The sequence below is a fragment of the Schistocerca americana genome, chromosome X (genome assembly GCF_021461395.2).
Source record: "Schistocerca americana isolate TAMUIC-IGC-003095 chromosome X, iqSchAmer2.1, whole genome shotgun sequence".
NCBI classification, from domain to species: domain Eukaryota; kingdom Metazoa; phylum Arthropoda; class Insecta; order Orthoptera; family Acrididae; genus Schistocerca; species Schistocerca americana.
In genome coordinates, this window is record NC_060130.1 from 673,711,546 (window position 1) to 673,728,179 (window position 16,634).

The 16,634-nt window shown below is 38.3% G+C and overlaps 1 protein-coding gene across 1 annotated transcript in view; it reads right to left on the bottom strand.

Moving 5' to 3' along the window:
* LOC124556242 (trithorax group protein osa-like) overlaps positions 1–16,634 on the bottom strand; it is a 344,210-nt gene that overhangs the window by 76,221 nt on the left and 251,355 nt on the right. Inside the window, exons 7-9 of the mRNA XM_047130230.1 lie at positions 14,101–14,301; positions 4,596–4,762; positions 2,708–2,887 (exon numbers count right to left, since the gene is read on the bottom strand). Of these exons, the coding sequence (XP_046986186.1) occupies positions 2,708–2,887; positions 4,596–4,762; positions 14,101–14,301 (548 nt within the window). The remainder of the gene's footprint in view (positions 1–2,707; positions 2,888–4,595; positions 4,763–14,100; positions 14,302–16,634) is intronic.

The following is a 16,634-nucleotide window of genomic DNA, read 5'->3' on the forward strand; positions in this document are numbered from 1 at the left end:
GACTATACTTTGCATCCTAGACATCACGAATACTTTAACTGTACACAATTTAATAACTGATATTTAATTATAACTAACTGCTGTTTAATGTATCCTCAATGTGTCATTGCCTTGAAATGACATTCTCTCCGGATACTTCTACCTCATTGGTCTTCATTCAACCACATGTTCAGAATATCTGACATGCAGGAGACTGCTCCGCACATTCAGAAAGACTCCCCAATTTGCTATTCCCTGCTATGGTGTCAGAGACTCGGCTTACTCAATGCTCAACATTCGAATGCAGGGTCTGTGTGCTGATGACTGAACAGTGTGAAAGGCACTGTAAATATTTACATTTAGAGGCTAATTTTTATTTGTTCCAAGCATATGAATAAATACCTGTTTCTTCCTAAAACACAACACACTACCTCGGTGCTCTCATCACCAGGCACATACTTCGCTTGGGCAAATTATTGTAATATGGCTACTGAAACCAGGATTTAGCAATACAGTAAAAAAAAAAAAAAAAAACCACAGCAACACAATCAGTTCTGAGAGCATAAAACATGCTTTACTAGTTTCCATTATGAACTACACTGATGACCCAAAATATTATGGCCAGTGTCCAATGCAAGACTGTATGCTGCCTGTTGGCATTGCGTGATGCAGTATGGAAAGTGTATGAGCAGAGCGGAGACAAATGGGAAATAATTCTAGTGATGATGAAGGCTGAAAATGTGGAAAACCACCAACAAATTACTTTGGAAATGGCATTTTGCTATGGCCTGGAGCCTGGAAATGAGCATCCTGGAAATGGTGAAGCTAACCAGCCATTCACATGTGACAGTTGTGAGCATCTATGTAAAGTGGTCGAAGGAGGTGAAACCATGAGGAGATAACAAGATGTTGCGACATCCATCCCTCATCAAAGAGTGTGGAGGTCAGAGGCTTGCCCGCCCTGTAAAGCACAAGTTGTGATCTGTGGCAGATCTGATGACTGAGTATAATGTTTCTCCAGGCCCAAGTGTTTTAGGGCACACTGTTCTGTGCAAATTGTTGAACATGGGGTTTCAAACAAATGTCCCCTATATGCTCCCATGCTGACTCAATGGTATTATCAATTGCAATAGCAGTGTGTGTGGTATCACTGAGATTGGACTGTGAATTAGTGGAAATGTGTTGTCTGGTCAGATGAATGTAGTTCCTCATTAGACTAGATCAATGATTGCGTAAAAATACACTGCCATCCAGGTGAATGGCCACAAACGCAGGCCAGTGGGGGAAGTATTATGTTATGGGGGACAATCACATGGGCTTCCATGTGACCTTTGGTAGTAGCTGAAGACACCAAGAAAATTTTGGACTACATGAATATTATTGCGAACCACCTGCAACTGTATACACCTGATGCCTTCCCCACTTATGAACATCCAACAGGATAACTGTCCATGTTACAAGGCCATGATCGTGCTACTGTGATTGGAGGAGCAAGATAGTGATCTCACACCAATGTCTTGACCACCAAATTTGGCTGATCTGAAGCCAATGGAACACATGGGATGCTGTTAGGTGCCAGCTCCACACCCCCAGCTATGAGCTCATAATTTACAGGAGTTACGTTATCTGTGCATAGACATCTGGTATCACATATCTCCAGAAACCTACCAAGGATTTCTCAGACCCATGCTGCTGTATTGCATTCCACATATTGCACTGTTGGCATAATTGCTCCCATGTCCACACACAAAGTGAAAAAATTGTGAAACAGCAAAATGCTACTTAATATAATGTTAACTTATTAACAATCTGTGGCAACTAACAAGAAATAAGAAACTTTGTAAGTGAGTAAAAAAGAATGAATCCACTTTGTTTACAACTCAGGTGAGACAAATTCAGTCATATGGAGGCATTATAAGGAAGCACAACAATGACAAAAAATTACTTGAACACAGAATTTCCAAGCAAAATCCCAAACAGAAGATCACGAGATCAACAGAAGTAAACAAAGTCAGTAATGACGAAGAAGAGTTTTCAGCTGTGTTAACTCTGATAACTCATTTTAAACTACACCTTGTTTGGGTACAGTTTTCAAAGTTCACATGTCATTATTCATTACCTTTTCTTAACATGTTGAATACCTTTCCTAATTCTCTTTTAAATCTTGAAGGTTTGAAATTTGAATTATTGTAAAGCTATGCAGCCTTCCCATACAACTGGTTCTAATATAAATGAGAACCACATTTTAGAGTATCCTGGTCAACGCTTTTCAAGGATGCTTCATTGACTTAAAAACCATCATACCACGCAATTTTTGGCACGCTTGTCTGTATTTCACATTTTTCTTTCATACAATCCTTCACAATGTTTAAGAAACTACCAATACTAATGAACCACAGCAGTCTATTTCTTTTCAATTTTAACTTCAAATTCAACAAGACAGTGTCTACATGACATATTTTATGCTGTAATGTGTCTTACAATCAGGTCTGCACACACTGCTATGAGCAAAGAAAAAAGATGTAGTGTATCAGATACAAAAATTTTGCAAATTGTGTCAGGTCTTATGAAACACTTAAACACAACCATTCTACCTCAGCAATTCTAGGGAATAATATTAGGCAAATAAGCAGGTATGTTACAATGTGATTCACATATATCTTTTACAAAAAAATTATGAAGTACTGCACATCACGTTATTACTACTACTACTGCTACTACTACAAACCTGTGTTACCTGGAGATGTTGCTTGAGATAATGTGGAGGGGTATGTGGTCGTGGTCCAGAACCAGTATTGGCAGCTTGTGTAGGGACACCAGACTGTGGCCCACCACTTTTTGCAACCATCTGTGATCCTGGGCCACCCATCATATTTGGTGGCTGATTCAAACCTGGTCCACCCCATCCCTGCATAATTAAGTATTTTAATGAAAACCACATAAATCCACATCACAAAGAAACTTTTACATTCATGACAACAACAAATGTCTTACATTTGCAATAAATATATAAAAGGAAACAAAATTAGAGATTAGAAATAAGTTCTATACTTCAGCACTAACAGTCTATTATTTTCTGCAGACATGTCTTATGAACACACTATTACCCACCACCACAGGTGCCATGTGGACTGAATACATACACAGAGCAAACTTTCTCAAGGTGTTACTTAGTTCTGCAAATTAACTTTGCATCTGCTGTTATATTTCTGGATTTAGTCAGGGTTCTCCAAAAATCCAAGCCACAAACAAAACTTACAATGAAATGTTTATCAATCACTACACAAAACAACTCATTACTTTGAAAGCAGCCTATCTTCCTCTTGTCAGATTGCGAGCAACTGCACAATTAATTCATTTTGTTTATGCTGCAACTTCACAGCACATCATACCTACGCTGCATCGGCACAATAGCAGAGAATGTTTTTGCTACAAGTTTCAGCATCCTTATGTGTAGCTCTTTTAGTGTCACACTGAGCTGTAGTACATGAGCTCACTAATGCCAGGACTCCGAAGTCTGTAATAAGCACATTTCCAGGGTCTTCAAATTTTTCACTATGTACTATGATGTGAAGACTGTTAAAAATTATCTTTTGGTGCCTAAACATTTCAAACATTTCTTCAGAGACATCAACATACCATTATTTGGGATCAAACAAAATCTGAAGAGCTTACTTAGTAGCACTGGACTGTAACAAGTAGCACCTGTCGTAAACTGAAATAGTAAGACTGAAGTATTTTAACTGCCTAAGCCATTATCCATTTAAATAAAGTATATAAATGACAACAAAAAACCCAGAAACTGGCTTGCAATTCTTACATTTCAATAAAACAATCTATTTTGTTGTACACTACATCTGATGTATCTTTCTGAAATACAGAAAGATCTACAAGACCTCCAAAACCAATATCTTGAGTGCATGTAAGGATGAGTGATTTGATACATACAATCTGACAAAGGCTTTATCCTTAAAATGTAGATTGAAATACAATTTTGTGGTATGTAGAATAATACAGGTACTGACAAAAGTAAACCTATGAAGTTGGATTGTGAGTCATGCACAAATAGCTCAGTTAGAGCACTACCCGGGAAACGCAAGGTTCCAGGTTCATGCACCCTGCCTGGAAATTTGAAAACAACTACGAAGAGAGGCCAAGGGTATTTAAGATTCATGAACCCTTAATATCACATGGTGAGAAAAGTTTTGATCTGCAGGAACAATGCAGTCATTCTACTTTGAGAATGTTTCTCACTACAGCATCTTCAAATAAGATGGAGTTACACTGTTTGTTGGTTACTCAGTGTTACACATGCTCAATGGGAATAATGCTCTACAATTTACAGGGACACCGGCTTTGGGTCACGCACAAACCACATGGTTCAGTTCATTTACTGGCAGCCTTGCATTTTTATATTCATGGAGATATACATGAATAGAATACAGTTCTGTATCCACTCCTTCATCCCATACAAATAATAATGACTGCAATCAACAGTGAACTACCACCAAGGCCAGGATAACTAGCCCAATCTTTCACCATCAAACCAGTACCTTCACATCAGATATATTTCTTGCTCTCCCACTTCTCTGTACTTCTCCTGCATATAAACATACCTGGTATCCACCAAACTGCGGATGTGGTACATGATTTGGCACTGCACGACTGCTATACTGCCCAGGATTCATACTGTTGGCCTGTGGGTTTTGTTGACTGCCTGGACCATAGCTCTGAGTGTATTGCACACTGCCCATCTGTCCCGGTGGCCTCTGGTTGAAGCTACCTAAAAATCATAAAAGAACAATGCCCTTAAAGTTCAATAATTCCATATTATAGAGGTTATGGGAAAACAATTATTTCCCCATGAAATTCTGGAATGAACTCCACCCCACAAAAAATTTCTGAGCCAGATCAATGTTAGAAATGTACGAAAGCTGAAGTAAGGAAGATTCGAGTTTCAAATGTACAAAAACTGAATCACAGTTCACCTTCTAGGGTTAATGCCTCCACACACTGCCTAGCATAAACGTAAAAACCTTCCACACAAACTGAGTGCTTTCTTCCAACAGCAGTTTGCATGCTTTTTTTTGTTTTTTTTTATAGTATATCTTTCTGAGTTCATTCAGTAGCACATACTTCTACACTTTTAATCTTCACAGTTTCATTAGAATCACATCTCAACAATACTGAATTTCAATTTTCTGTTTTGCACAAAGTTTGCATGAAATTTCTCTGCAATATGCCACGTAGCAAATTTGTCATTGCTTCACATATACTAATTTCTTACCTTTCTTTACAGTTCTTAAGTGTGCATTATAATGGATTTAAAATATTACTACTGTATATGAACTTTGGAATTTTTCTCAAACATATAGTTTTTTTGGATGACAATCAAATTCATCATTACACTTTTTGTTCTAAGTCACAAGTTTCGTCAACACAGTTAACTGTAAAAAAAATTCCTCACACAGTTCCCAGGACAGTCATCAGCCTGACAACAGGTCAAACAACCGCAAACAGACTTTCTCAAATGTGGAACATAGCCATCATGGCACAGAGCAACAGCAAGTGGTTAGAATGCAGTATATAGTGCACAGATTCCGTTGCACAGTAAAATTTTGTTAAATGACTGGCTTCAGATGTCAAGCACTCCTCCTCAAACAGCCTACAACAAGAGAAAACCTAAGTTTACAGACATCTGAGTGTAAACTCTACAAGAAATATACTTATCTAATCAGACTGGTAGAATGCTTACAATTAACAATAAAGCTATTACTTTTTAATCACAAAGATTTTACAAAGAGTTTGTAGTTGAAATAAGTACCTAAAATCATAGAAGTCTTAACACAAAAATGTAGGGTTAACACTGCACTGAACCTTAGATTTTGCTTTGTTTTATCAAACTTGAAAATGGATGCCCAACTAAAATCTCTGTATAGTGCCTTGTGGAATATAAACTTACATAAAAACAATTTTATCACCTACAGGACAGTAGTACAAAGTATACCATCACAAACACTGTAATGCAGTTTCCGTATGACACTTCAAAACAGCTGATGATGTTCCATTTGCCTGATTTACAGATGTTGACAGTTTGTGGAACATTTTAGTATCATGGATGTAAGTTTACTCCAAAGAAAACTGATCAAAAGCATGACATACTTATGGTTACACAATCAAATGTTTTATGCCTAACATACATGTAAATCAACTTTAACCCTCAGAATTTTAGTAACATATTGTCGTTATTAGTAACGCCTGCACTAGTAACCCAAAAAGAGGATACGTTAATTCTTGTCTCCCTGCCTTGAAATTTCTCATGTTTTTCAGCTTTTGAAATTATTATACTGGGAACAAATACAACACTGCATTTTATTTTGTGGGATATCCATGAATTTTCTGGGATATCCATGAAATCTTCTCAGATCAATGATTTCTCCTTTGTTGTCATCAATATGCACTACATGTACTGTTGCATTTAGCACAGCACTTTCTTACTCACACCAAACAAATGATAGAGATCAAATGAAATGGCCAAATTTCATGCATTGTTTGGTGTTGCAGACTAACCAGATTACGTATATGCTATTCACTACAAACTGACAGCCAAAACTATGTATACATCTCAGTCTATTGGTCCATTCCACAGTCTGGCCCTACTGTTGTCCTCAGACTCTCAGGATGTCATGGAATTTTAACAACAGAAGGGTGTCCATATTGCTGAAGGTGCCATGAGTAATGCTTTGCAAACAATACATTGAGAAGTTCTGGAGTGTCTTGGGACATGCTCTGTGTGAAGTCAGTAACATCCACAAGATGCAATTTGTTAAACTTAAAATTAGGACCAGTATACTTGTACAGCACTAACAGTATTTCTCATGATAAGACAGAAATGCTCGCAAGTCAAAATAAAAATGTCAAGGTATGAGAAAGCTCACCATCAAGATTTACCTGCTGCAACTTACACATATCCCAGTTCTGCTCACGAATGGCATGCCTAGCTGTACAAGATTGAGCTATAATGACCAATTTTCTGCCAATGTTCAGTTCATGCAACTGTTATGTCACATTTTCAAAATATACAGGTCACCTTCACAATGCTAAAGTGATAACAGTTAACAGTGGTTCAAAGTCTTATGTTAGTAAAGTAAAACTGTCACCAACCCATATGTAGGTTTAAATACAGCAGTATTTTCCTATGCATCATCCAAATTGGAGGTAGTATATTTCTGCACTCTCCCCAACATTCTAAGTCAATTTACCTGACCAGTTATGGCACGACCTACAGTTTAACATGGGCTTAGAACCATCATACAAATTTCTCTCATTAACCAATCACCAGGTGAATGAAGTAGTGCTAGAGAAAAAAATCCTAGGACTCACTGAGCACTGATCCCTGGACCTTTGGATATGTAGTCCAACATTTTTCCACTATTGGTACAGGATATCCTGTTAATGATACAAAAAAAGCTCGGAATGTGCATTAAGATATATGAACAGTTAATTATCAATAAACAAAATGTGTATCAAATGCTACGAACAATTAAAAATAAGTGTTCAACATTAAGCACTGTAGTGAAACATACGGTGGAACAATGAAATGATCTGTAGCATGCGCAGTAACTAACCAATCTTCTTTATAGCAATAATCTTCACAATTTTTACTTTTGACTGGGTCTCAAATCAAACAAAATTAAGATTAATAAGGCATGGCATGATGTAAACAATATTGTACCATGGATATCTGCTCTCTGTTAATTAATGCTCTAACAATCTTTTTCTGTATCCAGCATAAACATGTCAACTTCACGGAAGTCGAACACAATGAAATGATTTACATTAAATACATTAACAAGAATTACATTTCAACATGCTGTAGTTAGTTCTTGTACAATACACAAAAACGCACATACCCATTAAAAGGCAGGCACAGTCAATAATTTTGCTGTTGTTAACAGCATACATAGTTCTGGTATTAACATAGTTGAGGACACTGGACTGAGGACCTGAAGATTGCTAACGTTTTCTTTTGCTGACTAACCTATTTCTGTTCAGAGAATGTTTTGTTTATGTAAAAACAAGAAGTGACAGATCACTCTACAGGGTGTTACAAAAAGGTACAGCCAAACTTTCAGGAAACATTCCTCACACACCAAGAAAGAAAATATGTTATGTGGACATGTGTCCAGAAACGCTTACTTTCCATGTTAGAACTCATTTTATTACTTTTCTTCAAATCACATTAATCACGGAATGGAAACACGCAGCAACAGAACGTACCAGCGTGACTTCAAACACTTTGTTACAGGAAATGTTCAAAATGTCCTCCATTAGCGAGGATACATGCATCCACCCTCCATCGTATGGAATCCCTAATGCGCTGATGCAGCCCTGGAGAATGTCGTATTGTATCACAGCCGTCCACAATACGAGCACGAAGAGTCTCTACATTTGGTACCGGGGTTGCGTAGACAAGAGCTTTCAAATGCCCCCATAAATGAAAGTCAAGAGGGTTGAGGTCAGGAGAGCGTGAAGGCCATGGAATTGGTCCGCCTCTACCAATCCATGGGTTACCGAATCTGTTGTTGAGAAGCACTGAAATGTGCAGGAGCTCCATCGGTCATGAACCACATGTTGTGTCGTACTTGTAAAGGCGCATGTTCTAGCAGCACAGGTAGAGAATCCTGTATGAAATCATGGCGGTGAATCGAGGAAGTACAGTACATACTGACGAAACTAAAATGAGCTCTAACATGGAAATTAAGCGTTTCCGGACACATGTCCACATAACATCTTTTCTTTATCTGTGTGTGAGGAATGTTTCCTGAAAATTTGGCCGTACCTTTTTGTAACACCCTGTATATTGGGTGGGGGAGTTTACAGATTGAATTGCACAGATAACTGTTGGAATCAATGTTACACTGCATCCAGAGGTTGAGGGACACTCCACAGAAGAAGTAAGATGAAAATATCATTCCAGAATCTATTATTTTAAACATAGTGTACACTTAATTGAGTCTTAAACTATCATTTGTTCATAATTTATGCTGAAGACTCGGCAGAGTCTCATTATAAAGAACATTTCCACGTATACAGATCCTCTGTACCCAGTTCTTAGACTGCATTTTTTCACATACACAATTCTGTACTAAGAATGTTAAGTGCTGATGATACACATTATTAGAGAGACTGTAAATAAAATTGCTCACTCCTTATGCACCTGAACTGATATCAGTATTTTGTGGTGCAACAAATCTGTGATCTGGGTGAAACACCAGGTACCTTGGTCCTGCTCAGAGATAAAGCTTGTTGCATCAGTTCAAGCTCCTCAAAAAGTCACATCACTTCAGTCCCATATACCCCCTTTCCCACAGTGTCATATTTGCAGAAATGCTCTCCCACAGAGCATACGACTTGCCACAATGAATCAGGTGGAAAACTTTTATAAGAAGTATATGCCTAGAACAGAGAGTAGCATTGATGTACAGAAAATCATATAGCTTTATCAATATGACAACACACAAATATAGTACTATTTCTGGAAGAATTTAGTGACTTCCTTCCTGGACACAGCGTTTGTGTGCGCTCAGATGTTTATAACACAGATTATAAAGCACAAATAAATAATTCTCAGATTACATTCACAGTGGAACTAAAGTCATTGTGCATTTAAAATTGTTCATAAATGAATTTGGACAGCAAGTAGAGGAGTAAAGCAAGCACAATTTCACCACTGATTTTGAACACTTTGTCAAAGAACCAAGAGAGTGAGTAAGTAAAGGAGACAGAACTGTAATCAACCAATCAAGATGCTTCCAAATGAAGTAATATTCACCAGCTTGGAAAGTTTTCAACAGGAAGCAACACAAGAACTAAAAGTAGGAATGGTTTTTAGAAATCTAACAATAAGCATATGAGAAAGGAATTAATAACTGACAGAAATTGAAAGTGTTACACCACAAATATCTAGACCAAACACTACCAGATTTATACTGCATCCCTAGGTAACCTCATCTTCAGTACATAGAACAAGCCTTTCCTACAAATGAGGAATGGTGTGAGTACCTGATGGCGTATTGGTTTTGTCCACATTACTGGAACTCTGCAGGCGAAGATCTTAACACAGCACACAGTGTTCACCACCTTTTAGACTTCTAGAAATGTCAGACGATAGATGTAGTGAGATTATACTGACAGATTGCATGCACACTTGGCTACAGTGCAATAACATCAAATTGAGTGGTGACAAGATGGACTCTGGACAATTGTGGTAAGAAGTGTATGCTTGGGTCCTTTCAGGACTACACAACAATCATAGGATTGTTCAACTGGCTTTGGTGAACACATAAATGTCAACAGCTGAAATCCAGAAATATTACAGGCAAAGTGTCACCTTGAACTGTCAGTAGCAGATAAATGGAAGCTCGGTAGAGATCTCGAGCTATCTACATCTACATGGTTACTCTGCAATTCACACTGAAGTGCCTGGCAGAGGGTTCATCGAAGCATTTTCATACTACCTCTCTACCATTCCACTCTCGAACGGCACGTGGGAAAAAGGAACACCAAAATCTTTCCATTCGAACACTGATTTCTTTTATTTTATTATGATGATCATTTCTCCCTGCGTAGATGGGTGTTAACAAACTATTTTCACACTCGGAAGCGAAAGTTGGTGATTGAAATTTCATAAATAGATCTCACCACAAAGAAAACGGGCTTTGTTTCAGTAACTGCCACCCCAACTTGCGGATCATATCAGTGACACTCTCACCGCTATTGCGCAACAACACTAAACAAGCTGCCCTTCTTTGCACTTTTTCGATGTCCTCCGTCAATCCTACCTGGTAAGGATTCCACACATTGCAGCAATATTCCAGCAGAAGATGGACACATGTAATGTAGGCTGTCTCTTTAGTGGGTTTGTCGCATCTTCTAAGCGTTCTGCCAACAAACCGCAGCCTTTGTTTCACCTTCCCCACAATATTATCTATGTGGTCTTTCCAATTTACGTTGCTCGTAATTGTAATTCCTAGGTATTTAGTTGAATTGACAGCCCTTATATTTGTGCGATTTATCGTATACCCGAAATTTATCAGATTTCTTTTAGTACCCATGTGGATGTGCCAATTGCCACTTTTCGCACCATACAGAAATTCTCTCTAGATCATTTTGTAATTGGAATTGATCGTCTGATGATTTTACTACATAGTAAATTAGAGCGTCATCTGCAAACAGTGTAAGGGGGCTGCTCAGATTATCACCTAGATCATTTACGTAAATCAGGAATAGCAGATGGCCCATGACACTTGTTCTACTCGATGATTTACCATCTATCACTACGAACTGTGACCTCTCTGAGAGGAAATCATGAATCCAGTCACACAACTGAGACGATACTCCACTCCATATGCATGCAATTTGATTAATAGTTGCTTGTGAGGAATGGTATCAAAAGCCTTCTGGAAATGTAGGAATATGGAATCGATCTGGGACCCCTTGTCGACAGCACTCGTTACTTCATGGGAATAAAGAGCTAGCTGTGTTGCGCAAAAACAATATTTTCTGAATCCATGTTGGTTATGTATCAATTTCCTTTCTTGAATATTGGTGTGACCTGTGCTACTTTCCAGTCTTTAAGAACAGACCTTTCGTCAAGTGAGCGGTTATACATGATTACTAAGAAAGGCGTTATTGTGTCTGCATACTCTGAAAGGAACCTGATTGGTATACCATCTGGACTAGAAGATGTGCCTTTCTTAAGTGATTTGAGTTGTTTCACAACACCTAAGATATCTACTTTACTGTCACTCATGCTAACAGCTGTTCTGGTTTCGAATTCTGGAATATTTACTTTGTCTTCTTTCATGAAGGAATTATGGAATACTGTATTTAGTAGCTCAGCTCTAGTGGCACCATCATTGGTAACATTTCTATTGCTATCGTGCAGTGACAGTATTGACTGTTTTTTGCCACTGGTGTACTTTACATATGACCAGAATCTCCTTGGGTTTTCTACTATATTTTAAGATGTATGTTTCATTGTGGAAACTATTAAAAGCATCTCGCACTGACATCCGCACTAAATTTCGAGCTTCCGTGAAACTTAGCAATTTTGCGTTCTTCTGAATTTGGCATGCTTTTTTTGTTGATTCCACAACAGTGTTCTGACGTGTTTTGTGTACCACGGTGGATCAGTCCCGTCTCTTATTAACTTATGCAGTATGAATCTATCTACTGCTGTCGATACTGTATCTCTGAATTTGAGCCATATCCAGTCTACAGTTACATAATTAGCTTGGAAGGAATGGAGACTCTCTTTAGGAAAGCATCAAGCGAATTTTTATTAGCTGTTTTAAATAGACATATTTTGTGTTTATTTTTAGTGGTTTGTCTGTAATGTGCCGTTTGTCTGTAATGTGCCGTTTGCTGCTGATAACCTACTACAGACTTGTCTAAGTCAATCAGACATCAAATGGCATTCTGTGATGTTCAGCTATCAGTCTTGCATCTGTTTGTTGGGGTCAAATTGACTGCGATGTGTCAACAGATGACTGGTGAAAGGCCATAGGAAGTAGCGATTCTCAAGGCACGTACCTCTCCGACTCCTGGAATCATGGGGTGGGAAGCTATAGTGTATGATAATACAACTGATCTGCTAATTGTTAGAGGGAGCCTGATTGGTCACCAAGATGTGGCAAGAATGGTAAACTCTTGTTGTTGTACTCTTTGTGACCTGGGTACCAAATGGCATGTTCCAGCAGGGTAATGTTAAGAACCTACACAGCACCTCACATCACAAACACCTGCATGATCCTCTGATACATCATCCATTAGAACCTGTCTGGAATTCACTTTCACACCAACTTCCAGTCAGCAGTCTCCACAAAACGACATAGCATGTCTTTTGTACGTGGCAAGAAATTCCTTATAATGATATTCCGAGACAGTTTTTTTCCATGCCGCAATGAACAGAAGAGAGTATTTGTTCCTGTGGGGGGTCACACCTCATATTGATGTAGATGCTCAGTTTTGAATGGAACGAAAGTTTTATCATTTAATAACTGTTATGTGATGACAAAGAGAAAAATAATTACATCCAGAAAATGTTTGAGACCAACAGCCATGTGACCAACTGCAAATAGATGAGTGCTTCAAAACTCTGTGTGTCAATCCATGTTAACCTGGATGGCCAAATCAAAAAAGTGTGTGTGTGTGTTTTGTGTACTCCACACACATCAATCAACAAATACAAGGAAGTGTCTTTCACAGTGCTAGGAAATGCTAAGGATGTTGAAAATAAAATACTGCACTATGTTAAAGAAATTGTAATGCAAGATACCAACTGACTTTTTATTACTATATGTTCAGTACACCCGCTCATCAGCCGCCTGACTATCATACCTATGAGCAGAAAAGTGTTTATGTTAATTTTTGGGATCATTAAAGTTGTAGACTATGTGGAGGGAGATAAGTCTAGAGAACACAACTCCACTGGTACAAAAAGAAGTGTCTATTTAATAGTTATTAAACCTTTTATAAAGATATGTCTATGTCCAGGCCTTTATCTGACATTGAAATATCTATGCATACTGGCCACACATAAGCACTGATTATTCATCAACTTCTGGGCTGAAAGTAGTGAAGTAATTTCCTATCATCGTCATCTTTTGCATCTGATTCTACAAAGTTCAGTCATTAATGCAAAAGCCAAAAGTAAAGAGCTCTTTCCTGTGGAAAAGGCATTTAATAAGTGTACAACGAGAAAAAGGAAGGGGGGGGGGGGGTGTCTACACCTTATGAATATTAGAAAATAATTCTTTCAATGGATCATTATTAACGACACTGATGTGAGAGTGTGCGTAAGTCTCCTGTAATACCATGGAAACTGAACTTTCTCTGTAAAACTTTAGGTAATGTGGTTTTATTTCTGTAATTGAAAAGCACACATCCCACATACATACTTCAGAATCTGTCCAATTTTGCATAACAAAACCACACCAACACACTATACAACTATTTCTAAAGCACATGTTTCTGAAAGAGTTAAGATACTGAACCTTCTTTTGCCTTTTGCTTTTACAACAATGCCTTCATGTCAAATGTAAAAAGAAAATATACCTTGAGGATACTGCTGACCCTGTGGCGCATAAGGACCCATTTGTTGGCCAGGAAGTTTATATCCATGCAGATGTGATGGAGGAGCCAATGGTTGCTGATAGTTCCCCTGAGCTGCCATCGGTGAATGACTCATACGAGTAGGTCCACTTCCATCAGACTGCCCGCTCGAAGGCCGAGGAGGCATCGGAATGTTTTGTTGGCCTGCAAAAAAGATATTGCAGATCATTAAAATACTAGATAACATCTGATAATATTTGAGATACAAATCCTGTACAAGGGTAATGGTAAATGTTACAGTAGGACATAACAGCAAAGGGAGAGAGAGAACTGGGCTTGGGGTGGAGAAAGAACCCCTAGAATGTTTAATCACAATAAAAGGGTATATTATTAAGGCACCTGTGGAAGCAACCAACTGCTTGGAAAGGTGGCCACTACCGTGTTAGCAGGTCAGGCACTACTGAGCAAGATAGTGAAGTGACAGTGCTTCATCACTCATCCTTCTGCATCTGGAGCACCATGCGATCCTGTCTCACACCCCCCATTGACCAGGGACTGTGAACAAAACCCATCTAGGGCAGTCTTACAATGCGAACAACAATAGGTCAGCAACACATCTGAAGCCATGCGCAGGCTTTGAGTGGTCTGAACAGAGTCGCAGCTCACAGCATACAAAGGAAAGTTGTCAATTAATTAATTAATTTTTTAATTTACTGCCCCTTCCCCCTCCAAGCATGTGGTTCCTGTACCAAATATTGTTATCACTGTCTGCCATGCATCAACAGAAAATTCAGTTCTGTTCTGTGCAAAGTGTAACGATAAAATGAAATATGAAATTAGTTTTGAGCACTACAAACCAAGGTCATCAGTGCCCCTTTCTTAATGGGATGAATGTACATGAAATTCAAAAATTAAAAGCATATGCTTTGTCAATGTTTTGTTTTTGAAACTGACAAAAATAAGTTTTGTAGTTAAATAGTATCTTTAAAATTACAATTATCGAGATGTACATGTCTGCCTCTAGAGTGATAATGAAACTTACCACAAATATCATTTATTATCAACCACACTTCGACAGTCTCATACAACCTGCCTTATATCCCAAAACAGTTTTACGAGCATGTGTCCTGGACCTGACACACAAAAATATCTACAAGAATCCCACTTTTTGCTGGCGTACCTAGCCAATGACTGTAAAGGTTTGCACAGAAAAACCAAACCAGAGTCTTTAAAAATGAGTGTCGTGAAAAGAGGATGCATGTTTCCAACTACAGTTACAGAAAGCAGACTCTACAAAGCTGATCGAATTTTCTCATTATGAGAATACTGAATGACGATCTGTTTTAATTGTTAAAAACCATTCAAAAGTCAAGATGGCATAAAATATTTTTATTCAAGACAACCCGTATCAATAGTCTTAGTTATTATCCACACGTCTTAAACATTTTTTTGTAGTAAATCATGTTCATTTCATGCTGACCTAATGCACAGGATGTAAGTGTGATTTTAAATATTTTAGTGATGACAGTCAGTTATAATGTGCTGAGTTTTATCCACTAGACAATTTAGAGGCTAGGTAACTGCACTGGTTAAAGCAGTGTTACACAAAGAATGAATGAGTGAGTGAGTTAGTAAGAGACTAGTTAGATAGTTTTTAAACTGGCCAGTACACCACCAGAGTTTAAGAAGAGTCCTCAGTGAATCGAGGAGGCCGATGGTAGTAAAATAGAGCGGGTGCCATATTTCATTTCTCACCTAGGGCAGCAAAACACCTAGCAGCAGGCTGGATAATATGACACAACGAGAAATGAAGGGGAATTAAAGGGAACAAAAATGAAAAGTGGAATAAAAAGTCCAATTAAGAACTATGAGCAAAGCAGGAAAAATATTCTACTACATTTTTATTTTCATTCTCTTTCTGGTTTTTTCACCTCTACCTTTCTGCTTTCCTCCTAGTTCGTAACTGCACTTTTAATCAGGCCTACATTTTTCCATATTTGTTCCCCTTACTTCATCTTTAGTTCTCACTCTGTCATATCATCTGTGGATTGAAGCTGGCACAATCCTTCTCAATGTACTACCATTTACCTCGTATTGTCTATTGTCTTTGACCCCCCCCCCCCCCCCCCCCACTTCCGGCATTTGCCTCATCCATGTTACAGGTAAGTCCATCTCAACCAGAAGTCTGAGTGACATGTCGTTTCTTCCAACTTTCCCCAAACCATATGTTTTTTCTCCATGAGAAAAAACTAACAGTACTAAGTTAGGTATCTTTTTTACGTGTCTCTAACAGCAGTAATAGAAATTTCACCTCTTTAAGGTAAGTACTATTCGTGTAAACTAAGTTTGACACTCCTCGCGGTTAGCTGATGGAAGGGACTGTAAATACATTTCCCCTTTACAGACGTTCCCATCAGCCACCGCACTGGGTGTACACTTAGTTTGTGCGAATAATGATGATCAATGGGCTATTCTGTCTCCTAATTTTATTGTTTACTGTAGAGAATTTTCGTCATTTGGCAGTCTCTTTGTGATCA